Source organism: Pollachius pollachius, assembly GCF_949987615.1.
Source record: "Pollachius pollachius genome assembly, chromosome: 12".
Classification (NCBI taxonomy): domain Eukaryota; kingdom Metazoa; phylum Chordata; class Actinopteri; order Gadiformes; family Gadidae; genus Pollachius; species Pollachius pollachius.
This window is the reverse complement of record NC_136945.1, coordinates 19,352,080-19,380,031: the sequence shown is the minus strand read 5'-3', so window position 1 is coordinate 19,380,031 and position 27,952 is coordinate 19,352,080. Positions and strand designations below refer to the sequence as shown.

Here is a 27,952-nt window from a genome sequence, read left to right as displayed (position 1 = left end):
TCCTATTTCAAAATAAAAGATCCACACCCGGTGTAATTACATTCACATTACATTTATTTTATAAACATTGTAACACCAACTTCATATAATAACAAATATAATTTGAAATGTATACTACAAAAAAGTATCTCTAAAGAGACACCAACATAAAGTAATTCCAAAGAATTCTCCTCTCTCCCTCTATAAGGCAGGAATCACTGGGAATGATCATCTTATTACAAATTCAACACCATTGTCATCATTGTATGTTCATTTGCATGTTCACCCTTTGTCCATGTGGGTTTCCTACCACACCGACCATACCAGCTAATTAACACTTCTGCCCTGCCTAAAGCAGGGCACTACACCTGGAATTTGTTCCTGGGCGCTACCTGTGTGGCAGGCAGCCCATTGCTCCTAGCTTTAAGTATAGGATGGGTTGAATGCAAAGAACGAATTTCCCCCTAGAATTAATAAAGCATATATCAGTATCATCATCATCATCATCATCATCATCATCCTTCTCTTCGGCTTTATCATCATCATCGTCCTCCTCATCATTCTCATCATCATCGTCCTCCTCATCATCATCATCATCATCATTATCCTCCTCATCATCATCATCATCATCATCCTCCTCCTCCTCCTCCTCCTCCTCCTCCTCCTCCTCATCATCATCATCAACATCATCATCCTCCTCCTCCCTGGTCTGGTTTCTCCCAGGTTCCTCCATGTATGGGATCATCAGGAGCGTTTCTTGGTTTGGACGTCCTGCGTGGACAGGAAGTCAGTGAGGAGCCGCGCCGCCTTCCTGGGCCGGTCCAGCATGACTGCGTGCCCGCAGCGCTCCAAGAGCTCCACCTGGCAGCCGGGGTGTGCCTCCCGCAGCACGCCCGCTCCGGACACGTCGATCACCTGCGGAGGACACGTGGTTAGAGCCTGATTTGATTTTGTTCTCCTGTTTCCTGCCTTACTAGTTCCCTGAATACCTCAATTCAATTTTATTTGTAAAGCCCTTAATCCCCATTACAGTCTCAAAGGGCTGAACAGGCCGTGTGTTTATTTATATCTTTACTCCTTACTAATCTACATATTTCCAATAGCTGCGTCTTAAGAGAGTTGAGGGCTAGAGGTGTGAGATGGCCTGTGAAGCCCTTCGGAACGCGACTGGGATGAGGGCCTGTCCTGTGGTACTGATGGGAGGCCTCTGGTACCTGGTCATCCGTTCCCCAGATGACCTGTAGGGGCGTTGTGATGAGGTGAAGGCTGTCGTGCAAGGAGCGGACCGACTGCTCAGAGAGGATCTCCTGTAACACTGAGACACACAGGAAATACCATTACTGAGCATCTTATCCTAACTAGCCTTGTTGTACACGGGGAATGGGTTAACCTAACGATTGTTAGTGATTGGCACTTTGTTCTAGGCACCGACAGATTGTTTATCTTATTGTTTATCTTCTGACAAATGGTCGCTTTGGATAAAACGACTGCTAAATTCCCTAAAAGTAAATGTAAAAGTATTACTGTAGTACTATGTGGTAGTACAATATAAACACTACGGGGCTATATAATAGTACTATATGAACGCTGTGGTACGATATGAACACTGTAGTACTGTTTAATAACTGTAAGAATATGAAGGAGTTCTATTAAAACACTTTAGCACCTTGTGAGTAGAAGTCATTGTTCGGAAGTCTTGAGGCTAACAGTCCCTTCAGGATCTGGACAAACACAAAAAAAAACACACAATCAAACACACACAAACAAGAAGTTACTAAAGTATTACTCCTGATATATAACTTTTAAAACACATCAGATTTTCATCATGATGTACTTTACAAGAGAAAGAGAGAGAGGTACTTTATTCTTCATTAAGCTATAACAATCGACATACAGACACGTTCCATTTTTAAACCTACAGCATTGTAATAAATGGTTAGCAGTAGCCATATATTATATTAGCTGTATTAAAAAGGTATCAAATGGCAATGCTAACAGTCTTGTTTTGACAAGGTCATCCATGTGCCAATACAACAGCAAACTACTTCATACGCTGTCAGAAATATCAGCCTCTGCAACATCAGCTTCTGCCCAAAACTGCAGAAATGTTGGACCACTGACGTCATGCGTCCCGCTGGTGTGGCGCGCTTCCCCTTTAAGGACGGTGAGGAGGCGGGGCTTACTGCTCACCTGTTGGGGTAGTTCAATGTTTCTATGGCAGCAGAGTCTCAGCATGTCCCTCATCTGCTGGGTGGTGTGGGGGATGAGGGGGACGTCCTCCGGCTTCATCTCCCCGCGCTCCTTCATCTCCTTCAGCAGGCGGACAAACCCAGAGTCCCTGGGGACCTCCAGCCCTGCAGAGAACCTCCTGAGTACCGGTACTACCCTGAGTACTTGGTACTACCTGAGAACTACCCGAGTACTGGGGACCTTCAGCCCTGCAGAGAACCTCCTGAGTACCGGTACTACCCTGGGTACTACCTGAGTACTGGGGACCTCCAGCCCTGCAGAGAACCTCCTGAGTACTGGGTACTACCCTGGGTACTACCTGAGTACTGGGTACTACCCTGGGTGCTACCCGAGTACTGGGTACTACCAGCCCTGCAGAGAACCTCCTTAGTACCGGTACTACCCTGGGTACTACCTGAGTACTGGGTACTACCTGCCCTGCAGAGAACCTCCTTATTACTGTGGTACTACCGAAGTACTCTGTACTACCTTAGAACTGAGGTAATACCTTAGTACTGTGGTACTACCTTAATACTGTGGTACTGTATCATGTCAGTGTGGTGGTGTTGGATCATGTCTGTACTGTGGTACTGTATCATGTCTGTACTGTATCATGTCTGTACTGTGGTACTGTATCATGTCTGTACTGTGGTACTGTATCATGTCAGTGCGGTGGTACTGTATCATGTCAGTACTGTGGTACTGCATCATGTATGTACTGTGGTACTACCTTAGTACTGTGGTACCTCATCATGTCAGTGTGGTGGTACTGTATCATGTCAGTACTGTGGTACTGCATCATGTCTGTACTGTGGTACTGTATCATGTCAGTGTGGTGGTACTGTATCATGTCAGTGTGGTGGTACTGTATCATGTCAGTGTGGTGGTACTGTATCATGTCTGTACTGTGGTACTGTATCATGTCTGTACTGTGGTACTGCATCATGTCAGTGCGGTGGTACTGTATCATGTCAGTGCGGTGGTACTGCATCATGTCTGTACTGTGGTACTGCATCATGTCAGTGTGGTGGTACTGTATCATGTCTGTACTGTGGTACTGTATCATGTCAGTGCGGTGGTACTGCATCATGTCTGTACTGTGGTACTGTATCATGTCAGTGCGGTGGTACTGCATCATGTCTGTACTGTGGTACTGTATCATGTCAGTGCGGTGGTACTGTATCATGTCTGTACTGTGGTACTACCTTAGTACTGTGGTACCTCATCATGTCAGTGTGGTGGTACTGTATCATGTCTGTACTGTGGTACTGCATCATGTCAGTGTGGTGGTACTGCATCATGTCAGTGTGGTGGTACTGCATCATGTCTGTACTGTGGTACTGCATCATGTCAGTGTGGTGGTACTGCATCATGTCTGTACTGTGGTACTGCATCATCTCAGTGTGGTGGGTCCTGTATTCACCTGCAGGGCAGATGAGGGTGAGGGCGGCCAGCTGGCCGGGGTGCTGGGCAGCGTACACCCCGGCCACGTTGCCCCCCATGGAGGAGCCCGCCAGGTGGAAGCGCTGTTTGTCCAGACCCACCGCCTGGACAAACTACACAGCAGGGTTTCATCAGTACAACAAACTGCACAGCAGGGTTTCATCAGTACAACAAACTGCACAGCAGGGTTTCATTAGTACAACAAACTACAAAGCAGGGTAACATTAGTACGACAAACTACACAGCAGGAGATCATAACTAAGACAAACTACAGAGCAGGGTAACATTAGTACGACAAACTACACAGCAGGAGATCATAACTAAGACAAACTACAGAGCAGGGTAACATTAGTACGACAAACTACACAGCAGGAGATCATAACTAAGACAAACTACAGAGCAGGGTAACATTAGTACGACAAACTACACAGCAGGAGATCATAACTAAGACAAACTACAGAGCAGGGTAACATTAGTACAACAAACTAAACAGCAGGATAACATCAGTACGACAAACTACACAGCAGGGTTTCCTTAGTAACAGCCTTAAATGGGCAGCGATTTATTCAATAGCGTAAAGTTCTACCTATTGTACGCTAGAGTCTACCTCAACTACCACCCTAGTGTCTACCTCAACTACCACCCTAGTGTCTACCTCAACTACCACCCTAGTGTCTACCTCAACTACCACCCTAGAGTCTCAACTACCACCCTAGTGTCTACCTCAACTACCACCCTAGTGTCTACCTCAACTACCACCCTAGAGTCTCAACTACCACCCTACAGTCTCAACTACCACCCTAGAGTCTGAACTACCAGGCACCTGGTGCTGTGTCTGTGGTTCTGACCTGGTGGATGCGGTCGACCTGACCCTGGATGCTCCAGTCCTCCGGTCCGGTCCGGCTGGACCCCTCGTGACCCGGCATGTCCACACTCACCACATGCAGCCGCTCCGGGAGGTACTACACACACACGCAAGCACGCACGCACACACACGCACACACATATGCATGCACGCACACACAGACACACACACATATGCACGCACGCACACACACGCTCACACATATGCACGCACGCACGCACGCACGCATTCACGCACGCACGCACACACATGCACGCACGCACGCACACAAACACACACACACACACATATGCATGCACACACACACACACACACACACACACACAGAAACACATAAACATGCAAATACACACACAAACACACGCAGGCACACACACACACACGCAAAGGGACACACAAGCTGTTATGTCACTTTTTAACCCATTGTTTGAAATATCACACACACACACACACACACACACACGTGTCCACCTCCACCCATTGCTCTGGTGATGGATGCCGGCGGTTGCCGCGGTGACGGTACCTGCATGATGGGCAGCCACATGTCTTTGTTGGCGGAGAAGCCGTGGAGCAGGAGGAGGGAGGGGGAGGGGCCCGGGACCCCCCGCTGGGAGTAGCAGAACCTGTAGTCCCCCCAGAACACACACCTCACCTGGAGACCACGCCTCCACCTGCTGCACCTGCACTCACACACACACACACGCACACACACACACACGCAGCCGTCAGTGTTATGATACTAATGTGTGTGAGTGTGTGTGTGCTTTTGTGTGCGTGTGTGACATTGCATGTGCGTGTGTGTGAAATTGTGTGTGCGTGTGTGTGACATTGTGTATGCATGTGTGTGTGACATTGTACGTGAGTGTGTGCGTGTGTGTGACATTGTCTATGCGTGTGTGTGTGTGTGTGTGTATGCGACATAGTGCGTGTGTGTGACTGCGTAAGTTTGTGTGCATGTTTGGGAGTAAATGTGTGTGTGTATATGTGTCTGCGCGTGAGGTGTGAGTATCAGCATGAGTGTGTGCCTGCATGGTTGCGTGTGTGTTTGTGTTTCCTCACCAGTTGTAGGTCTTAATGAGCGCTGCAGGCCAGAGGAAGTATGTCGCCGTGAAGACCAGGACGGGGACGGCAAGGAGGCTTCCTGCCAGCGCTATCACGCTAACCACACACACGCCCATCTCCACAGGCAAGGCGCACACAGCTTCCCTTTAAGACACGAGAGGCTCAGAACAGGACCTCCCAGCTCTAGAGAGGATTCAGCAGACGCCTTGACTGTAACCAGATCACGCGAGTGTTTAGTGTCAGAGCCGTTTTCCTCCAAACATATGGAATGATAAGATGAATATGAAGTAGTTAGGAATACTGATTAATGTTTTATACGTTGTTTAGGATTTAATCTATCTAGGGCAGTGCAAAGTTCAGGTGTATTGTTCCATATTTGTTTTGACCAGTCAGGTCCACTGTAGGAACAGCCTTAAATTACAATTTCAGTGGAACATCTCTTCAACATTACAGGAAGCCTGACTCCTCGCAGTTCAAGTTTCCTGCCCAGCTCTGAGCCGTCTCCCCCCCAGCAGTTCTTCTGTAACCCAGGAGGACTTCTGGATCCCAGATCAAACCAATACTATCCCATAACTCATACTAACCCATACTCACTAAAACTAACCCATTCAAAGGACTGCTGAACTTTGAGGTCATAAAACTGGTTAACATGAGGGCGTGAGGAGGATGTAACATGTTCAACAGGGTCGCCCTGATGCAATAGATTACAACGAACCCATAAGAACCCATTTATTGATAACCCTATATTAAACATACTAACCCAGATTAACCCAGATTAACCATACTAACCTGTATTAACAATAATAAACAATAGAGAGAGAGAGAGAGCGCTTAACATGACGGATACTCTTCAGCCTGTGGTTTTGTTTTTATCCTTAAATCCTATCCTGGCTTTCACGTTACCATCTAAACAACATGATGACAACATGACGAAACAATGACAATGATAAAACGACATGCGTTCAAGTTCAACACACAGCACCAACCTTTCCTCTATGCCTGGTCTCGCTCTCTCCTCTCCAGGGGGTGAGATCAGATGAAAAGGATGTGAGATCAGCTGGTTAGGTGGTGAGATCAGCTGGTTAAGCGGTGAGATTAGCTGGTTAGGGTGTCAGGTCGGCCGATTAGGAGGTGAGATCAGCCGGTTAGGAGTTGAGATCAGCCGGCTAGAAGGTGAAATCAGCCGGTAAGGATGGGATGTGAGGTTAGCCAGTAACCTCGTTTTCCGGCATAAGAGGTTTAAACTACAGAGGAAGTTCAAGGGCTGCTGTTGCTTTTTCAACCACCGCCTGAAAAGCGGCGCCGTGATGTAGGTCAGAGGTAACCCTCTGTGATTTCACTCTGTGTTACCTAATGTTCAATGATTAACATAGAGATATCCGTCCATATGCACCTGCTGTCCGTCGGCCATCTTCGATCGAAGCTTCAGAATGCGACTCAATACAATAATGCGACGCGCTTGTTGCTCGCTTTGATGTGCAGCCGCCACTAGAGGTCGTCCCACCATATTCTGCTACTGGTTTACTGGGAGCTGCCCAGTATTACAGATCCTGCTACTGGTCTACTGGGAGCTGCCCAGTATCACCACATCCTGTTACGGGTCTACTGGGAGCTGCCCAGTATCACCACATTTTGATAATGGTTATACTGGGATAAAAACAATTGTCTGGGATTATTAAGATATTTAATGATATTTTTTTTTTTTATCACAGAAAACGTTCAAAACGTTCCTACGAACTGAGTCATTTTATAAAAATAACATCCAGCCAGTTAGCAAGTCATTCATTCTGCCAGTCAATTAACCAGTCAATCAGCCAGCCAGCCTACTATATATGAAAGGTGGCATCGAACGCAAGGATGTTGTGACCCATCACAGGCAGGCCTGCATTAACCTGCCATTGGACCCCGGGGCTGAGAGGTTTCCTAGGCCCCCTGAGAGGGGATCTTACAATGTAGATGTGTAAATTAATTTCCGACATTTTGCCGTTGTCGACCTGAATTTTTTTACTGCAGCTCATGATCGTCGTAGGCCCTGGGGCTTCAGCCCAGGTAACACCGTGCATTAAGACGGCCTTGGCCACAGACTATGTCCACATATTCCCGTCATGCTGTTTTACATCTAGATCCATCGGAGTACCACCTGAAACCACATCTGAATGTTCACTCAAATGTACTTTAGGAAATAGTTCAAAAACACACAACTATTACACACCTCAGAAGTAGAGGAGTAGAGAAGTGGGAGATAGGAGAGGAGAGGAGAGTAGAGGAGGTGATAGGATAGGAGAGCAGTAGAAGGGGGAAAGATTGCTTGCAACCAAATAATGTTAATCCACACCCACTTGGTTGGTCTACTTGTGTCGGTCCACTTGTGTCCTATATAGTGAGCTATCTGGGGCATCACCATAGAATAGTGCTTTGAGGGGACAAATCTGGTTCCCTATGTGATGCACTACTTAAGGGATAGATTCACTATATTAGGCCCAAGGGTCGATCCACAGGGTCTAGCATCATTCTAGAGTGTATACACTATTATGTCCTCATTTTGTGTGCAGAAAATAATCTTTTAATTGGGAAGGTTAGTTTGTACGGTACACTACTGAGGACCTACGGACACCCAGACAACGGCAGGAGGCCGAGCTGTAAACGAGAGAACTTCCGTCAAGTTGGAAAGAAATTTAGAAATTTAGTTTTGAAAAATATATCTCCTCTTGTTTTTGAGGAATTTGTATTTAGCAACAATTTCAATAGCTTCGCCATTGTTGACTCTAGAGCCCCAAAACTTGTTCCATATAGGCAAGGTTCCAATATGGTCTTACTACAATCTTTAATTTTGAAAAATATATCTCCTCTTATTTTTTAAGGATTTTTTGTTTGGCAACAATTTCAATAGCCTCGCCATTGTTGACTCTAGAGCCTCAAAACTTGCTCCATAAAGGCATGGCCTCTATATGGTCTTACTACAGCCTTTAGTTTTGAAAAATATATCTCTTCTTATTTTTGAGGAATTTTTATTTGGCATCTTTTATTATATAGAGAGCTAGGTATGGGAGACAGAGCTAGGATAGCAAATGACCATGGTTAGGATTCAAACCCGGGTCACTTTGTTCAGGACTGTGATTGGGGTCCAATTTGGGGCATGCTGCGTCTGTCGTATGACTTCATGATTTCAACTGGACGCATTGATGTCTGGACCAGAGGTCGTCCTGGGATGGTTGGATGAGAACAATCTCTGTATTTGTATTTGGAAAACAGCAGTGCTACAACTTACTGAATGTACCATACCAGCAATATTGGCACTCCCTAAATCACAGTTGTTACTGCAATTAAATACATCACACTTTACTCATTCTCTATTACACTATTAAATGTAAATGCATAAATGTACATTCGCCTAACATGTTTTGACATAGATTATCCCCCCACCCCCAAGAATAAGCATGTTAGAAAACATGTCACAAAAACCTTCTATGTTCATATTCCTATAATACATTTACATGGAGTTGAACCTGCATAGTGTACATTGTAAGGCCCACTGGTTTGACTCCTATCTTCCTTCATCACTCCTGTGTAGGCTCTTTGTATTCAATGAACTATTCCCACCAGAATTTTTGGAAGACAACAGGCTGAAAGCAGTTAGGCGACACAACACTGCGTGATTCAAAGTTTATTGGCAAGTTCTTATTACAGTTACTCTACAGTCCAGTCTGAGTATATTGTTGACATTACAGAATAACAAAAAAAAAAAACCTTAAAAATAAGAGATATATTTTTCAAAAGTAAAGGCTGTAGTAAGACCATATAGAGGCCATGCCTATATGGAGCAAGTTTTGGGGCTCTAGTTTCAACAATGGCGACGCTATTGAAATTGTTGCAAACAATAAATCCTTAAAAATAAGAGATATATTTTTCCAAAGTAATGTTTCTAAGACCATATAGAGGCCATGCCTTTATGGAGCAAGTTGTGGGGCTCTAGTTTCAACAATGGCGACGCTATTGAAATTGTTGCAAACAATAAATCCTTAAAAATAAGAGATATATTTTTCCAAAGTAATGTTTCTAAGACCATATAGAGGCCATGCCTTTATGGAGCAAGTTGTGGGGCTCTAGAGTCAAAAATGGCGACGCTATTGAAATTTGACCAATTCTCTAAAGACGGCTCGTTTGGATGAAAACAATGTTATAGCTAGTTCTCTAGGTTACTACATTTAGCTAGAGGTGTCATTTGTGTCGCAACGATGTTTCAGCGATGATCCATTGAACCGCAAACTCCGAATCTGCCAATTTCTTTCCAACTTGACGGAAGTAACGAGAGATCAGATCTCAATCACTCAGAGAATAAGGTAAAAAAAATTGAGATTCGCTGTAATAGGCTACTAATATCTCCAGTAGGCCTGCAGTAGGCCCTGTAGTGACTACGGTGTAGTTAAGGGTTTGGTCCACTACATTGCAGCAGACCGACTCCTAGAACCCATGACTCCTGTGACGTCACGATCAGGTGACAGCACGTCGCGAATCCCAACTGCACGTTTTCAGACCGAGAGGAGGGCCGGGCAGCAGCGCATGACCATTCTCCGACGTGAGGCGAACAACTAAACCCGTCTCCCCAACAGCTCGGTTAGGTTAGGATACTCTGTTCCGGTGCGATGGCGACCCCCCTCTGGGTGTTGATGGTGCTGGTGTCTGGGGCGGCTGCGGGACTCTTCTTTAACGGGGACCAGCCCTGCTACCGGCCCCGTCCCCGGGGGAACGGCTTCGGTCTGAGGTGAGGGTTGTTGTTGTTGCTCCCAGTGTTCAGGTTGCACTTCTGCTTTTTGTAAACGTTAACGTTATAATCCAATAACGTTTATTGCGTTTATTAACGTTTTTGTACCGCTTTATTAGCCGCTTTATTACCGTTTATTGCGTTTATTACTGTTTTTTGTACCGCTTGTATCAGCGGTTACAAACGAGATGAGCATGCTCCGTTTGTGTTTAATACCCGCAGTGTAAGTAATCACTGCCGATAAACGGCCTTCCTCGTCCTACCACAGGACCTCACCTCGTCCTCACGAACTGATGAACCTCTCCGACCTTCCCAAATCATGGGACTGGAGAAACGTTAACGGCACCAACTTTGTAAGCACAACCAGGAATCAGCACATTCCTCAGTACTGCGGCTCCTGTTGGGCTCACGGCAGCACCAGCGCCATGGCAGGTAGGGCCTCATACCCGACTATTATCCTACTACCCTACAACTACTACAACCCTAACCTACTATCACCGGCGCCATGGCAGGTAGGGCCTCATACCCTACTGCTACTACTACTACTAATACTACCCTACCATACTACTACTATTCCTACCCTAACCTGCTATCACCAGCGCCATGGCAGGAAGTGCCTCATGCCCTACTGTTACCCTACTGTCCTACTATTACCATCCTACCACCACCCTAACCTACCGCAATACTAACCCTACTACCATAGTAGTCTACTACCATACCACTACTTCTACTACTACCCTACCTTACTGCTATTACTACTACCACCCTTCCCTACTACTACTACTACTACACCCTTATACTACTACGACTGCCCTAGGACCTACCACCACCCTACCCTCCCCCTCCCTACCCGGCAGGACCTCTGCTCTGTCCGATCTTTTACTGGCCCGTCATGTGATGTTTCACTGGTTTTTTTTCCCCCCCACTGTTCGCTGATCTTTGGTTTACTGAACTCAATCCGCTGCGTCATCGTGGCTTTGTGCGCGCGTGTGTGTGTGGGCGTGTGTGTGCGCGCGCGTGTGCGTTTCTTTGTTCCTCCCGACAGACCGCATCAACATAAAGAGGAAGGGGGCGTGGCCGTCGGCCTACCTGTCCGTCCAGAACGTGGTGGACTGTGGGGGGGCGGGGACCTGCCATGGGGGGGACCACTCGGGCGTCTGGGAGTACGCCAACACCAACGGCATCCCCGACGAGACCTGCAACAACTACCAGGCCAAGGACCAGAGTGAGTGGGTGGATATGGAACCGGTTCTACTCAAACACACACACACACACACACACACACACACACACACACACACACACACACACACACACACACACACACACACACACACACACACACACACACACACACACACACACACACACACACACAATCATGAGGCTCCCTAACCTGAACAAGCATGAGGAGTTTACCCGGACTCTTCATAGCCTCCCCCATTACCCCCTCACACGCCTCTTACGTACTGATTGTATGTTGTGCGTCCTGGCACTGAAAAATAGTGCACCAATCAGGTGCATCATCTCATCCTAGCTGTCTCTGTTGTATACGGGGAATGGGTTAACCTAGTGATTGTTAGTGCTTGGCACCTGGTTCTATGAACATCCTCACTGTACTGACAGTGATATATATAGTTGTTTCTCTTTCTTCTGACCAATGTACTTATGTGAGTCGCTTTGGATAAAAGCGTCTGCCGAACTCCCTGAATGTAAAGGTCAATGTAATGACTGGTGTCGCCCCTGACAGAGTGCAAGCCCTTCAACCAGTGCGGGACGTGCACCACCTTCGGGAAGTGCAACATCGTCAAGAACTACACCCTGTGGAAGGTGGGCGACTACGGCGCCGTCAGCGGCCGCGAGAAGATGATGGCCGAGCTGTACACCGGAGGGCCAATCAGGTGAGAGTCGTACGCCGGAGGGCCAACCAGGTGAGGGTTGTACGCCGGGGGGGCCAATCAAGAGAGAGTTTGATTCGAACGCTGATCTGGAGCGTAGGTGCGGCTGGAGGTAGAGCGGGCCGGCTGGTAACCGGAAGGTTTGCTAGTTCGATCCCCCGGCTCCTCCTAGCGGAGCGTCGGGGTGTCCCTGAGCGAGACGCCTCACCCCGACTGCTCCCGATGAGCTGGCTGTCGCCTTGATGGTTTACACCGCCGTCGGTGTGTGAATGTGTGCATGAATGGGTGCATGAATGGGTGAATGTATTGTAAAGTGCTCTGAGCGGTCACTGGTTAGAAAAGCGCTCCATAAATGCGGTGCATTCATCTGATTGGCCCTCCTTACGAGTGCCGCTGTGCGGTGACCCTGATGTCTCTCTCCTGTAGCTGTGGCATCATAGCCACGGATGAGCTGGACGCCTACACCGGCGGCATCTACTCGCAGTACGTGGAGGGGCAGTCCATCAACCACATCGTGTCGGTGGCCGGCTGGGGTGTGGAGAACGGCGTGGAGTTCTGGATCGTACGCAACTCCTGGGGGGAGCCCTGGGTAGGTGGTGCACCGCAGCAGTACACCGCGTAGACCTGGACCCGTGTGGACCTAGACTCATCCAGACCTAGACTCATGTGGACCTAGACTCATGTGGACCTAGACTCATGTGGACCTAGACTCATCCAGACCTAGACTCATGTGGACCTAGACTCATGTGGACCTAGACTCATGTGGACCTAGACTCATCCAGACCTAGACTCATCTAGACTTAGACTCATGTGGACCTAGACTCATGTGGACCTAGACTCATCCAGACCTAGACTCATCTAGACCTAGACTCATGTGGACCTAGACTCATGTGGACCTAGACTCATGTGGACCTAGACTCATCCAGACCTAGACTCATCTAGACTTAGACTCATGTGGACCTAGACTCATGTGGACCTAGACTCATGTGGACCTAGACTCATGTGGACCTAGACTCATGTGGACCTAGACTCATCCAGACCTAGACTCATCTAGACTTAGACTCATGTGGACCTAGACTCATGTGGACCTAGACTCATGTGGACCTAGACTCATGTGGACCTAGACTCATCTGGACCTGGACCCGTGTGGACCTAGACTCATGTGGACCTAGACTCATGTGGACCTAGACTCATGCACATATGAGCCATGCCTTTGTCAGTGAAGGAGACGCTAAAACTAAAAACACATAATCTAACTGATCATTAACTCTCAGCTCGACTGTTTACCACCAACTCAGCCAGCCTTAAACCTTTTTTATTTGGTACATTCTTCGTCCCGTGATGTGAGTGATGAGTCAGGCGTCTCGTGAGGGGCTCTGACCTCTCTCTCTCTCTCTCTCTCCATCTGTGTCTAGGGCGAGCAAGGCTGGCTGAGGATCGTCACCAGCGCCTTCAAAGGAGGAAGTGGAAGCAAGTTCAACCTGGCAGTGGAGGAGGACTGCATGTACGGCGACCCGATCCTGCCCAAGAACTACCGCTAGAGGTGGAGCACCTCCGTCAGTTTACACCATCACAAACTCTCGAAAAATGTGCGCACAAAAAAAGGGAATATCATGATAATTGCTTTTTTTTTTTTTTACTATAGTGCTTTTAAAAATGTCAACTTTTGTCGCCTTTAGCCTGATATGCTGTGGAAACTACATGTTTACTGTCGTACATGCTGATGTACATAAGTAGTTGATGAACTAGAAGACTACTAGCCTAAAGAAACTTCAATCACTTTTGAACTGATGCTGGGGCTACCAAAGATCATATCACCGTCTGCGCCTGATGCAGTGTTAATAACCGTAACAGAATGAGGTGTGTTGACCTGCTGTACTTGTGTCACTAGTGTGTACATCCGATCAAATGTTAAGAGTTTGTCATGTTCCATTGAAATACTGTGATTTGCCTTTCTTCCTGCAATGCGAGTCAATTTAAGATTGGCATTTTGGAAATTAAAATATTAAATCAAGTGGCTGTATTTGCTTCATTTAAAATTGTATCAAAATTAAATATTTGAACTTAGTCGTATGAAATCAAACGACAATGCATTCATGTTCCTTTTTTTAAATTGTGCTGATTTAGAGAATTGGCTAAAAACGATTGCGCCCAACAACACATCAAGATAAGAGCTTAACATTTGTTTCACTTCTGGTCGTGAAGTCAACCAAAAGAACAGATGATAAAATAGGGTTAGGGTTAGCCTACAGTCATTACTGGGCCAGAACGCGTCAGGTGTTACAGTACTCACTCCCTGGTCCACTGTCCTCGTCTAGTGGATCTTCTGGACCCCGGAGGTTTCAACACGCCTCCATCCATGCGAGACGTCATGACACTTTCATGCATAGCGTGTGGTTCGTGATGGCCTCTGTGATGGCGGTATTAAATGACCTCTGATCCCAAGATCAAAGGCCCTAAGGGCCAGAATTAAATATAAGGGCCGCTTAAAGGCCCTCATGTGGACCTAGACTCATCCAGACCTAGACTCATCCAGACCTAGACTCATCTAAACCTGGACTCATCTATACCTAGACTCGTGGACCTAGACTCATGTGGACCTAGACTCATATGGACCTAGACTCATGCACATATGAGCCATGCCTTTGTCAGTGAAGGAGACGCTAAAACTAAAAACACATAATCATTAACTCTCAGCTCGACTGTTTACCACCAACTCAGCCAGCCTTAAACCTTTTTTATTTGGTACATTCGTCGTCCCGTGATGTGAGTGATGAGTCAGGCGTCTCGTGAGGGGCTCTGACCCCTCTCTCTCTCTCTCTCTCTGTGTAGGGCGAGCAAGGCTGGCTGAGGATCGTCACCAGCGCCTTCAAAGGAGGAAGTGGAAGCAAGTTCAACCTGGCGGTGGAGGAGGACTGCATGTACGGCGACCCGATCCTGCCCAAGAACTACCGCTAGAGGTGGAGCACCTCCGTCAGTTTACACCATCACAAACTCTCGAAAAATGTGCGCACAAAAAAAGGGAATATCATAAAAATTGCTTTTTTTTATTTTTACTATAGCGCTTTTAAAAATGTCAACTTTTTACTTTTCTGTCGCCTTTAGCCTGATATGCTGTGGAAACGACATGTTTACTGTCGGACATGCTGATGTACATAAGTAGTTGATGAACTAGAAGACTACTAGCCTAAAGAAACTTCAATCACTTTTGAACTGATGCTGGGGCTACCAAAGATCATATCACCGTCTGCGCCTGATGCAGTGTTAATAACCGTAACAGAATGAGGTGTGTTGACCTGCTGTACTTGTGTCACTTGTGTGTACATCCGATCAAATGGTAAGAGTTTGTCATGTTCCATTGAAATACTGTGATTTGCCTTTCTTCCTGCAATGAGTCAATTTAAGATTTGCATTTTGGAAATTAAAATATTAAATCAAGTGGCTGTATTTGCTTCATTTAAAATTGTATCAAAGTTAAATATTTGAACTTAGTCGTATGAAATCAAACGACAATGCATTCATGTTCCATTTTTTAAATTGTGCTGATTTAGAGAATTGGCTAAAAACGATTGACGCCCAACAACACATCAAGATAAGAGCTTAACATTTGTTTCACTTCTGGTCGTGAAGTCAACCAAAAGAACAGATGATAAAATAGGCAGCACGTTGGCCTGCCATACCACCCAGCCTACAGTCATTACTGGGCCAGAACGCGTCAGGTGTTACAGTACTCACTCCCTGGTCCACTGTCCTCGTCTAGTGGATCTTCTGGACTCCGGAGGTTTCAACACGCCTCCATCCATGCGAGACGTCGTGACACCTTCATGCATAGCGTGTGGTTCGTGATGGCCTCGGTGATGGCGGTATTAAATGACCTCTGATCCCAAGATCAAAGGCCCTAAGGGCCAGAATTAAATATAAGGGCCGCTTAAAGGCCCTTTATTGCTTAATCAATGAAGGCCCCGGTAATAACAAAAGATGAACAAGTTAAGTCCATTAAATTATTTTATTAAAAAAACGACTAGTAGAGACATTTCTGTAAAAAAAATTAATATACATGTATGGCACCGAACCAAAAGCACATTTTGAAGCTGCCTTCCGAGAGCTTCTAGCGTGACTCGTGTTGGAGCGTCCGGCCGCACCCCGTCTCAGGCCCTGGCAGCCTCAGGAAGGACTCTGTCTACGAGCTCCGCCGAGGAAGAACCAGCCCCGCCGGCCGTCAGTTGATCATGATGAAGTTGGACTTGCAGTGAGCTGGCAACAGAAGGAAGAGTCACATGAGGGGGAAGGAGGGGCTCCGTTAATGTATTGAGGTCCCAGTTCATGCAGAGTCTAGATGTAACCTCAACAAGGGAGTCTTTTGAAATCAGTCCTTGTAATCATGACTGGTTCAGCAGTAACACCGGGGGTATTAAGGGCCTGTCTGTGGCCTGTGTGTGGCCCCCATGGGGGTCACTACAGATGCGTACTCATGACTGGTTCAGCAGTAACACCGGGGGTATTAAGGGCAGTGTGTGGCCCCCATGGGGGTCACTACAGATGCGTACTCATGACTGTGGCTCAGCAGTAACACCGGGGGCATTAAGGCCTGTGCGGGGCCCTAGGCGGGCCCCTACAGACGGGCGCTCCAGGCGGTCGTACCGATGAACTCGGCCACGGGGTCGTACTCCCCCTCCGTGCGGATGGTGCCGGCGATGCTGCCGTTCTCCAGGATGGGCAGGAACAGCTGCACAAAGTCCGCCGTGTACGGGGGCGCGATCACGTCCAGAACCTGAGCACAGGGACAGCGTCAGGGAGGGGCCGGGGGGGGCTGGTAGACGTACCCCAGAGCCAGGGAGGGAACGAGTCCTCTCTGGAGACGCCGCCTAGCCCAGGGCTACCCCCGGGGTTATTAGCCCAGTGCAGAGCTCCCATCTGCCCCAATACAGGTCTGGTATTGAGTGCGATCCCTCATGTGGACATTAATGCTAACTAATGAGCCATCCAGAAAACCGCAACTACAAAAGGGCTACGGTGTCATGGACTCGTTTATGTGAAGGGCAGATCAGATCAAAGACACGTGCGTCACAATCGTCCTCGTTACTGAAGTGTGACAGACACCACGCATCCAGATGGAGGCTCTACCTCCGTGACGAAGTACCGGATGAGGGAGATGTCCGTGTTGAGCTTCTCCAGACACCGTCGGATGTAGCCCACCACGGGCAGCACGTAGCCACGACTCAGCAGGTGTACCATGCGGTCCAGCAAAGTCTTCTTCAGCTCCAGCTGCAGAGGTCAGAGGTCACGGGAGGGAGGTCGCAAGGGAAGGTCTTAGTTGTCGGCAATCATGAGTCAGCTCAGAGACGGGTAAATCTGGGTACATCGCGGTGCACCTGGGGACATCTGGGTGCACCTGGGTAGACCTGTAAACATCTGGCTACACCTGGGTACACCTGTGTTAACCTGGGTGGGCCTGTAAACATCTGGGTAGACCTGGCTGCACCTTGGTTTACCTGGATACATCTGGGTACACATCGGTACATAAGGGTCCACCTGGCTACATCAGGGTTCACGCGGGTCCACCTGGCTACACCTGGCTACATCAGGGTTCACACGGGTCCACCTGGCTACACCTGGCTACATCAGGGTTCACACGGGTCCACCTGGCTACACCTGGCTACATTAGGGTTCACACGGGTCCACCTGGGTACACCTGGGTACGTTGTTACGGGTTCACCCACCTGCTCCATGACGTCCAGCTGGGAGTGCTCCGTCTCAAAGAGCTTGACGAGCAGCTGGAGCACCTGAGGGTGCAGCAGCTGGTGGCAGGTGCAGATCTGGGGAGGAGAGGAGGGAGAAGAGGAGAAGGACCAGAGAGGAGGTGTGGTGAACGGGTGAAGGTCCAGAGAGGAGGTGTGGTGAACGGGTGAAGGACCAGAGAGGAGGTGTGGTGAACGGGTGAAGGTCCAGAGAGGAGGTGTGGTGAACGGGTGAAGGACCAGAGAGGAGGTGTGGTGAACGGGTGAAGGACCAGAGAGGAGGTGTGGTGAACGGGTGAAGGACCAGAGAGGAGGTGTGGTGAACGGGTGAAGGTCCAGAGAGGAGGTGTGGTGAACGGGTGAAGGTCCAGAGAGGAGGTGTGGTGAACGGGTGAAGGACCAGAGAGGAGGTGTGGTGAACGGGTGAAGGACCAGAGAGGAGGTGTGGTGAACGGGTGAAGGACCAGAGAGGAGGTGTGGTGAACGGGTGAAGGACCAGAGAGGAGGTGTGGTGAACGGGTGAAGGTCTCAGAGAGGAGGTGTGGTGAACGGGTGATGGTCCAGAGAGGAAGTGTGGTGAACGGGTGATGGTCCATGTGTATCTCCGAGAGGAGGTGTGGTGAACGGGTGAAGGTCCAGAGAGGAGGTGTGGTGAACGAGTGAATGTCTCGGAGAAGAGGTGAACGTGTGAATGTCTCAGACAGGAGGAGTGGTGAATGTGTGATGTTCCAGAGAGGAGGTGTGGTGAAGGTGTGAAGGTGTGATGTTCCAGAGGAGGTGTGGTGAACGAGTGAAGGTGTGATGGTCCATGTGCATCTCCGAGAGGAGGTGTGGTGAAGATGTGAAGGTGTGACGTTCCAGAGAGGAGGTGTGGTGAAGATGTGACGTTCGAGAGAGGAGGTGTGGTGAACGAGTGAAGGTCTCAGAGAGGAGGTGTGGTGAACGTGTGAATGTTTCAGAGAGGTGTGGTGAAGGTGTGGCGTTCCAGAGAGGAGGTGTGGTGAAGGTGTGAACGTATGATGTTCCAGAGAGGAGGTGTGGTGAAGGTGTGAAGGTGTGACGTTCCAGAGAGGAGGCGTGGTGAAGGTGTGAACGTATGACGTTCCAGAGAGGAGGCGTGGTGAAGGTGTGAACGTATGATGTTCCAGAGAGGAGGTGTGGTGAAGGTGTGAACGTATGATGTTCCAGAGAGGAGGTGTGGTGAAGGTGTGAAGGTGTGACGTTCCAGAGAGGAGGCGTGGTGGTCCATGTGTATCTCCGAGCGGAGGTGAAGTCCTCCCTCCCACTGACCTCGTCCAGCAGCGCCAGGTGCACCGGCGTGTGGTCCGTCTGGAGCTGGAAGTAGCGCGGCTCCGACACCGTCCAGTCCACCCACTTTAGCACCCCCATGGCCACCACGGGGAACCTGAGGAGACAGCCTGCTGGTCAGGAGGCTCCGGACACACAGCTTCACGCTGGGGGTCAGGGAGACCCGTTATATATACTGTGTGGACTCGTCCATGAAACACATTCTGTATTCTGTCTGCATATTGGTGCTTATAGGAACCGGTCAAGAGGCCATACTGGAGGTCTATTGAACTGGTCTGAGGCGAGGGACACTACTGGAGATATATTACGGTTACATTTAGGGGATTTTGCTGATGCTTATATCCAGAGCGACTTACAACCATCCATTCGCCCGTTCACACACCGACGGCGGTGTCAACCATGCAGGGCGACAGCAAGCTTGTCAGGAGGATTGAACTAGCAACCTTCCTGTTACCAGCCAAAACCGCTCTACCTCCTGAGCTACTGCAGTCTATTGAACTGGTTTCAGGACAGAGACCCCACTGGAGGTCTATTGAACTGGTCTGAGGACAGAGCCCATACTGGAGGTCTAATGAACTGGTCTGAGGACAGAGCCCATACTGGAGGTCTAATGAACTGGTCTAAGGACAGAGCCCATACTGGAGGTCTAATGAACTGGTCTGAGGACAGAGCCCATACTGGAGGTCTAATGAACTGGTCTGAGGACAGAGCCCATACTGGAGGTCTAATGAACTGGTCTGAGGACAGAGCCCATACTGGAGGTCTAATGAACTGGTCTGAGGACAGAGCCCATGCTGGAGTTCTAATAAACTGGTCCGGAGACAGACCTGATGCACTGGTACAGTGTTCCCAGCTCGGCCACCAGCTCCGTCGCTCCCTTGTTCTCGTTGCAGCAGAGGTTATGGACCGTCTCGATGGCCTTTGACGTTGACTTGAGCTCGTCTTTGTTGATATTCACACGCTTGTTCTGAGGAAACATCACAGTGAGGCTTCAGTCAGAACACATCACAGTAAGGCTTCAGTCAGAACACATCACAGTAAGGCTTCAGTCAGAACACATCACAGTAAGACTTCAGTCAGAACACATCACAGAAAGGCTTCAGTCAGAACACATCAAAGTAAGACTTCAGTCAGAACACATCACAGTAAGACTTCAGTCAGAACACATCACAGTAAGGCTTCAGTCAGAACACATCACAGTAAGGCTTCAGTCAGAACACATCACAGTAAGGCTTCAGTCAGAACACATCACAGTAAGGCTTCAGTCAGAACACATCACAGTAAGGCTTCAGTCAGAACACATCACAGTAAGGCTTCAGTCAGAACACATCACAGTAAGACTTCAGTCAGAACACATCACAGTAAGGCTTCAGTCAGAACACATCACAGTAAGACGAATACACAGTCGAGTATTGAATAGATCAGAGGTTGGTCGGCATGTCCTAAGTCCTGCACCCCCCCCACAGAGCGACGCCTCCTAGTTCCTCTTACCTTCTTCCAGGTCTCCACCACGCTGGCGGCGTAGGCCAGGATGTGGATGTATTTGTGTTTGTGGTCCTGGTTGATCTTGGAGCCGGGCTTGAACAGAGACTGCATGAACAGGTCCAGGAAGGCAGGCACTCTGATCTGCAGACACAGGGAAGAGGGAATCAAACATGGTTCCCGAGAGAACGGGCGACCGCCAACCACAACAGCTTGCTTCCCTTATCCTCCCCTCCTATTGCCCCATTAAGGGCATTTAGCAGACACTTTTGTCCAAAGCGACTTACAATAAGTACATTTGAAACAGAAGCTCAAACAATATACCACTGTCGGTACAGCAAGGATGTTCATAGGACCAAGTGCCAAGCACTAACAATCGTTAAGTTAACCCAAAACCCGGATACAACAAAGATAGCTAGGATAAGACACTAAACGAGGCTAAGTGCAAGGACGTACAACATACAATAAGTGCGTTAGAGGGGTGTCGTGGGGGGGGGGGGGGGTACGCAGAGTCTAGGTGAACCCTGAACAAGTGAGTCTTGAATCTTTGGAACCCTCTTTAAGGGAGCACTAAGTGTGCCCTGAGTGTGCCCTGAGTGTGCCCTGAGTGTGCCCTGAGTGTGCCCTGAGTGTGCCCTGAGTGTGCCCTGAGTGCGTCCCGCGGCGCGCCTCCACCTACCAGCTCCACGGGCGGCGGGTCCATGCTGCTGAACATCTTGAAGAGCACGGTGATGTCGGCGGGGTTCAGGGCCCCCTTGGACAGCATGGCCCCCAGGGCCTGGCACGCCCGCGGGTAGGCAGCCGCCGTCCCCAGGGCCAGCGTGATCTGGCTGGCATCGTGGCCCCTGGAGGGGGACCCAGCAGCAACGTCAGGGGACAGCTCAGGAGGCCTCAAGCCGGGCCCTTGTTTCTGACCCTTTTGAAGCTCAGGGATGAACGCAGAAAACAGGGCTACACGCCGGCCAAATCCTCTGGGTTACAACTGTTTAAATGGTAAATGGACTTTCTAACGGTGCCCCCCTAACCAGGGTCGACTCAAAGCTTTACAACATCGCCCAACGTTCGACCATTCGTCATGCACACACCGACGGAGGTGTCGACCACGCAAGGCGACAGCCAGCTCATCAGGGACAGTTAGGGAGGGGTGCCTTGCTCAGGGACGCCTCGACACTCAGCTAGGGGATCGAACTAGCAACCTACCCGTTACCAGCCAACCCGCTCTGCCTCCTGAGCCACATGCCACACTCATTGCACTGTATTGCCAACACTGTAGGCTGCTGCCACAACGGGATATCCTGCCGTGGGCTTCACAGTGCGGACGCCCTACAGCGCGCAGACAGAGACGAGGATACCTTTGATGGGCCGACTTCTGCACCTCCTGGCCTATCCTGCGCATGGCCGAGCCCCCCTGCTCCTCCTGGGACAGGATGGACATCATGGACTGGGCGAACAGGTAGGTGTGCTCCCCGTGACACACCATCTTCTACACAACACACACACACGCACACACACACATTACTCATTGACCTGCTCCACGGCTCAGGGTCTGTTCCTCACTGAGGAACGCAGGCTGGGTTCGTTCACCCAGTAAACCAAACATCACAGTGGTTATCAGTAGGCTGCAATGCAGTAAAACGTCTTTACATGAACAACAATGTTCAGATGGGATGCAATACTACTGTATGGCTTAAAGATGGATGAAGAAATCAAAGTCTGAGCAAATTAGGATTTAGCAGGGAAGGACTAAGAATAGGACTAAGAGTAGGGCTACGAGTAGGGCTACGAGTAAGCCGAAGGGAAGGACTAAGGGTAGGACTAAGAATAGGACTAAGGGAAGGACTAAGGGTAGGACTAAGAGTAAGACTAAGGGAAGGACTAAGAATAGGACTAAGAGTAGGGCTAAGGGAAGGACTAAGGGTAGGACTAAGAGTAGGACTAAGAAGGGTGGGATTAAGAGGAGGACTAAGAGTAGGACTAGGCCCAGAGGGTTAGGACTCGGCCCAGAGGGGTAGGACTCGGCCCAGAGGGGTAGGACTCGGCCCAGAGGGGTAGGACTCGGCCCAGAGGGGGGTCGGGGGTCTGTGTTCTCACAGCGAACTCCGGCAGGTTCTTCTCCAGGTTCTCCTCCCCTCCGTCCAGCAGCGTGGCCAGGGAGGTTCTGAGGACCCGGGAGAAGACCTCCAGCTGCTGGCAGGCCGTGGACACGCTGGTGATTTCCCCCTGGTAGCCCGCGTCCGAGATCAGCTGCACACAAAACACACACATTGACAAAACATTAAAAACACACACAGAAATATTACCAACACACACAATGCACATATATATTACCATCACACACACACACACACACACACACACACTTATTATAACAGAAATGGCCCACTTCAACATCAGAGTTTAATAGTGTGCTTCAGCAGAACCCCGACTACAGAAGGTCTTCATGAAGCACCTGAGGCTTCAAGACACAGCTAATAAAACATTCATAAAAAAAGAGAAGAATAAACACAAAATCTCCAGCTGCCTGATTTGCTTATGCAACTTTAAACAGAGGAAAGGGAAGTGAAATACTTATCCCTGCTGTTTCCACTGAACAGTGTATACAGATGTCAAATCAAAAGACACACACACACACACACACACACACACACACACACACACACAGGTACAGTGTATGTACTTTCAAATCCCTAAACGTGGCCAGCGCCCCCAGCAGAAGGAAGCCTGACTGTCAGCAGGTCCTCTAGTACAATTCCCCAAACTGTTTTTCTGGGGACCCATTTTTTTAAAATAACAAACCATCGCGACCCAATTCACAATAGGCCTTATCTATAAAATCGTGAGAAGAACAAATTCGTGCATAAATGAACATCCCTGAACGTTTTTACTGCCAATTCCGCAACCCATTATATATGAACTTATACCAACCATTTCGAAGAGATAAATCACAACTTTGTTTTATGCACTTGTTATTGTAAACATAATACACGTATTAAATACTCTGCCCTAAATGAGACCAAATAAATGCATTGAGGCAGAGTTCACATCTCCTTGTTTTGGTTATCTTATTGTTGTTATTTCCTCTCACAATGTACATTAGCCTTTCAACTAGATTCAATGTTATAAGTAAAATTATCAGAAGAATAAAAACATTCAGTACTATCAAAAACATGCTTCTTGTTGAAAGTTTTTTAAATGCTAATGTGTAAAAAATAATAAATAAAACATTTATTTTTTTTTATTTATTTTTTATATTGCGACCCAATTCAAATCTCCTGCGACCCACATGTGGGTCGCGACCCAGTCTTTGGGAAAGACTGCTCTAGTTAAACTAACTCACTACATTCAGATTTTAGTGTTACATTTACAAATTTGTACTCGGTTTGGCATAATTAGTTCAACACATGAAACCCTAACAAAAGAGAGAGACGTGTTCAGGGCAGATAACACCAGTCACCAAGAGAGGTTGGAACATTTAGTTTCCAACTATAACAATTATTTCAGCTGTATAATTTCTCACTTTCAATCCATGTCATTCTTTATGTTGATTTGACCTTTCGTTTGCTGGGCTCCATATTTACATGTACTACTTAAAATGAGATATCCAACCAGGCAGGTGCTGATGCCAGCCCTGCCAGCAGGGGGCGCCTCCACGCACCTTGACGGTGAAGTTGAGCATCAGGCAGTCGGGATGGGCCTCGGCCAGCTTGTAGAAGAGGTCCCTCCAGGTGGTGTGAGCGATCATCTGCTCCAACCAGGCCGGCGTCTGACGGAGGCAAGAGATGGAACAGGATTAGCACCATCAACCCCATCAGAGTCATGGGGTTGATCTGTATCTTATCATACCATGTACAACATGGATGTGGTCTAAATTATGACCTTCAGAAGATAACCTAGACTCTGCATAGCCTCCCCCCTTAACCCCCCACACCCCTCTAAAGAACCTATTGTACGTTGTACGTCCTTGCACTTAAAAATAGTACTTAGCATCATGTAGCATCTTATCCTAGCTATCTTTTTTGTACTCAGGGAATGGGTTAACCTAGCAGTTGTTGCTTCCATCAACATCCTTACGGTACCGACAGCGATATATTGTTGTTTCTCTTTCTTCTGACAAATGTACTTGTGTAAGTTGCTTTGGATAATTAAAAACATCTGCTTAACGCCCTAAACGTAAATATAAATGTAAAGGACCCGGTGGGGATCCGAGGGGAACATCATGTCCACGGTGAGGCTGTGCAGTGAGCCGAGGGGCGCCCCAGGAGGTCAACTCCAGGTCTCACCTCTCCCTCCACCGTGAAGATGGAGTCGGCCTTCTGGGGGTCAAAGTGCTTGATGAGGAGGCTCTTCAGGTGGTTCTCCACGCGCTCCTGGACCTGGCCGGCTTCGACGCCTGAGAAGTGGAAGCCAAACAAACCCCCGGGTCAGACATGGCTTGCATGAAGTATGATGAACGTTACGTTGAAGGCATGCCCGTGGCCAGCGATGAGGTCACCGAGGTCCGGACACTGGTCATTTATCAAGAGATAAAGACATTCGAACTTAAATACAACTGTAGACAAAATCAGCGGTTTAGAACTAGACTAGACTTGTTACTATGTGTCCACCTTTTGTTGGTGTGTGCACGAGTCGAGCAAACCCCCCCCCCCCCCCCCCCCCCAAAAAAAACAACTACCCTGGATCCCCCCCCCCCCCCCCCCCCCCCCCCCCCCCCCCCCCAACACACACACACACACACACACACATAACTGAACCCCTATAAATGAAGCCACAACCCCAACCCCCCCCAACCCTAGCTGAGAGTACGTGCCCATCTGTATCAGCCACTCTGCCAGGAGGTTGACCGTCTGGGCTACTGCGCAGTAGTTCTCCGACAGGAGCGAGATCACGCTTTCCGGAGAACCGCCGGCCTGGAAATACCTGAGAGAGAGAACATGTTTTACTACACATTAAAAGCCCCCTATGTTCAAAATGGACACCGCTGTCATTGAGACTAAACACACGTTTTCAGGGTGTTGAAGACCGCCGGCTCCATGATGTAATCCCTGCTGGAGAACTTCTTCAGGCAATCTTCCTGGATTTTGCCGTCATTTTCTCCTTCGACGTAGCCATCCTTCAGGGCGACGATAAAGGACATTGATGTTAAACACACGCACACACACACACACACAGTACAGTACTAAGGAAACCAGTTATTCTCTTTTGGATTCAGGATTCTTGGACAGGTTCACAAAATATTTGCATTATTTGAAAACAGGAGACAATAACATGCAAATGTCAGTGAACCGGATGATGCAGAATGACCTCGAACTAAGCTGTGTGGTATTATAATAAAATGATTTACCAAACGTAGACTAATCAGCGGTGAGAAAATCACTCATCATTACCTTTTTTCATAATATGTTGCAAATCTGAGGGCATTATATCGAACAATGAATAACGCTCAGTGATTCACACTCCAGCTGACTTAATGGGGACATCACGTATGTTTTGAATAACTTCGCAGTAGCTTGTATAATATATGAGCTCTATAGTATTTAGCCTCCATAGGTTATATAGTGTAGTTATATAGTATAAAGTGGTTAATGTATCTGACAATAGAGAACATACTGTGATGTGTGTGTGTGTGTGTGTGTGTGTGTTAGAACACACTAACAGGAGAGAGGCTCTGCATGGTGAGCGCTTTACACTTGTCGCTCGTGTACAGATGATGTGTGAAGATGAAGATGAAAGCCAGCTGCTGCGTTACTAAGACAACATGTCATCTGTCCTCCTGATTGACCAGCGTGCAACAGGTCTCACAGTCCCCTCTGTTCACCGAGACAACATGTCTAGTCCTGAAGGTAACACCTCGTCTCCACCAGGACAACATGTTTACTACTGAAGGAAACATTTCTAGTCCTGAAGGTAACATCTCGTCTCCTAGTCTCCACCACTCCAAGATGTCTAGTCCGGAAGGTAACATCTCGTCTCCCAGTCTCCACCAGTCCAACATGTCTAGTACTGAAGGTAACATCTCACCAGGTTCCCTCCGTCCTCCCAGTCTCCACCAGTCCAACATGTCTAGTACTGAAGGTAACATCTCACCAGGTTCCCTCCCAGTCCTCCCAGTCTCCACCAGTCCAACATGTCTAGTACTGAAGGTAACATCTCGTCTCCCAGTCTCCACCAGTCCAACATGTCTAGTACTGAAGGTAACATCTCGTCTCCCAGTCTCCACCAGTCCAACATGTCTAGTACTGAAGGTAACATCTCACCAGGTTCCCTCCGTCCTCCCAGTCTCCACCAGTCCAACATGTCTAGTACTGAAGGTAACATCTCACCAGGTTCCCTCCCAGTCCTCCCAGTCTCCACCAGTCCAACATGTCTAGTACTGAAGGTAACATCTCGTCTCCCAGTCTCCACCAGTCCAACATGTCTAGTACTGAAGGTAACATCTCGTCTCCCAGTCTCCACCAGTCCAACATGTCTAGTACTGAAGGTAACATCTCACCAGGTTCCCTCCGTCCTCCCAGTCTCCACCAGTCCAACATGTCTAGTACTGAAGGTAACATCTCACCAGGTTCCCTCCGTCCTCCCAGTCTCCGGCTCCTCCGCTGTAATACTCCTCGTCCATGATGACGGGAGAGAGGTGGACGAGCTCAGGCTTTTATCCGTGTGATCAGTCCGGACGTCTGGTGTTCAACAACAGAAACGTTGGCTGTTTTCTCTCAGCTAGCTTATCAGTTTGGCTTTAGCTAACAACAGGAAAATGGCGATGCGCTCGCGCTTGCGCACTGAGTCGCTACTCGAGGCCACGCCCACCTCCGATAGATTTGGCGCATCAAACGTCTAACCCTTAGGGATTAACCAATAAACCAGGTTAATCTCTACATGTGGACTAACCGGGTCATATGGGTCAACCAATGACACTATCAGGTTAACCCCTAGACATGTGAACTAACCCAGTTATATGGGTTAACTAATATACAAGTGGACTAACCATTAAACATACCTGGTTAACCCATATACAAGTGGATTAACCCAGTTTTATGGGTTAACCCGTAGACATGTGAATTACCCAATACACATACTAGGTTAACCCGTAGACATGTGAACAAATCAATAAACATACCAGTTAACCCCTAGACATTTGGATTAACACATCCATATGGGTAAACCAATAACACTATCAGGTTAACATGGGGAC

The 27,952-nt window shown here is 48.4% G+C and overlaps 3 protein-coding genes across 6 annotated transcripts; 1 reads left to right on the top strand and 2 right to left on the bottom strand.

Moving 5' to 3' along the window:
* Positions 1–106: 106 nt before the first annotated feature.
* Positions 107–6,988, bottom strand: LOC307084171 (monoacylglycerol lipase abhd6-A-like). 2 transcript variants are annotated; one of them, XM_079748425.1, is made up of 9 exons: positions 6,565–6,988; positions 5,576–5,788; positions 5,040–5,196; positions 4,500–4,613; positions 3,632–3,764; positions 2,170–2,333; positions 1,646–1,700; positions 1,194–1,294; positions 107–894 (listed from the first exon to the last, which is right to left on the bottom strand). In XM_079748425.1, the coding sequence occupies exons 2-9, from the start codon at positions 5,692–5,694 to the stop codon at positions 724–726; spliced, it is 1,014 nt and encodes a 337-aa protein (XP_079604551.1). In that variant the 5' UTR covers positions 5,695–5,788; positions 6,565–6,988; the 3' UTR covers positions 107–723. The 2 variants fall into 2 exon arrangements, with proteins under 2 accessions (XP_079604551.1, XP_079604550.1); XM_079748424.1 differs by having other exon boundaries at positions 5,576–5,722.
* Positions 6,989–10,108: 3,120 nt separating this feature from the next.
* ctsz (cathepsin Z) lies at positions 10,109–15,676 on the top strand. 2 transcript variants are annotated; one of them, XM_079747337.1, is made up of 7 exons: positions 10,109–10,340; positions 10,609–10,772; positions 11,386–11,565; positions 12,091–12,241; positions 12,665–12,827; positions 13,654–13,781; positions 15,071–15,676. In XM_079747337.1, exons 1-6 carry the CDS (start codon positions 10,222–10,224, stop codon positions 13,777–13,779), a joined length of 903 nt encoding a protein of 300 aa, XP_079603463.1. In that variant the 5' UTR covers positions 10,109–10,221; the 3' UTR covers positions 13,780–13,781; positions 15,071–15,676. The 2 variants fall into 2 exon arrangements, with proteins under 2 accessions (XP_079603463.1, XP_079603462.1); XM_079747336.1 differs by lacking the exon at positions 15,071–15,676 and having other exon boundaries at positions 13,654–14,248.
* Positions 15,677–16,240: 564 nt separating this feature from the next.
* nelfcd (negative elongation factor complex member C/D) lies at positions 16,241–27,495 on the bottom strand. Of its 2 annotated transcripts, none has more exons than XR_013812285.1 (15): positions 27,323–27,495; positions 25,767–25,876; positions 25,574–25,683; positions 25,047–25,156; positions 24,422–24,529; positions 22,858–23,010; positions 22,119–22,249; positions 21,446–21,611; positions 20,776–20,910; positions 20,112–20,251; positions 19,267–19,381; positions 17,959–18,054; positions 17,363–17,503; positions 16,786–17,009; positions 16,241–16,492 (listed from the first exon to the last, which is right to left on the bottom strand). XR_013812285.1 is itself a non-coding variant. In XM_079747511.1 (15 exons), the coding sequence occupies exons 1-15, from the start codon at positions 27,377–27,379 to the stop codon at positions 16,458–16,460; spliced, it is 1,737 nt and encodes a 578-aa protein (XP_079603637.1). In that variant the 5' UTR covers positions 27,380–27,495; the 3' UTR covers positions 16,241–16,457. The 2 variants fall into 2 exon arrangements, 1 of the variants encoding a protein (XP_079603637.1); XM_079747511.1 differs by having other exon boundaries at positions 16,880–17,009.
* Between the last annotated feature and the right edge of the window lie 457 nt (positions 27,496–27,952).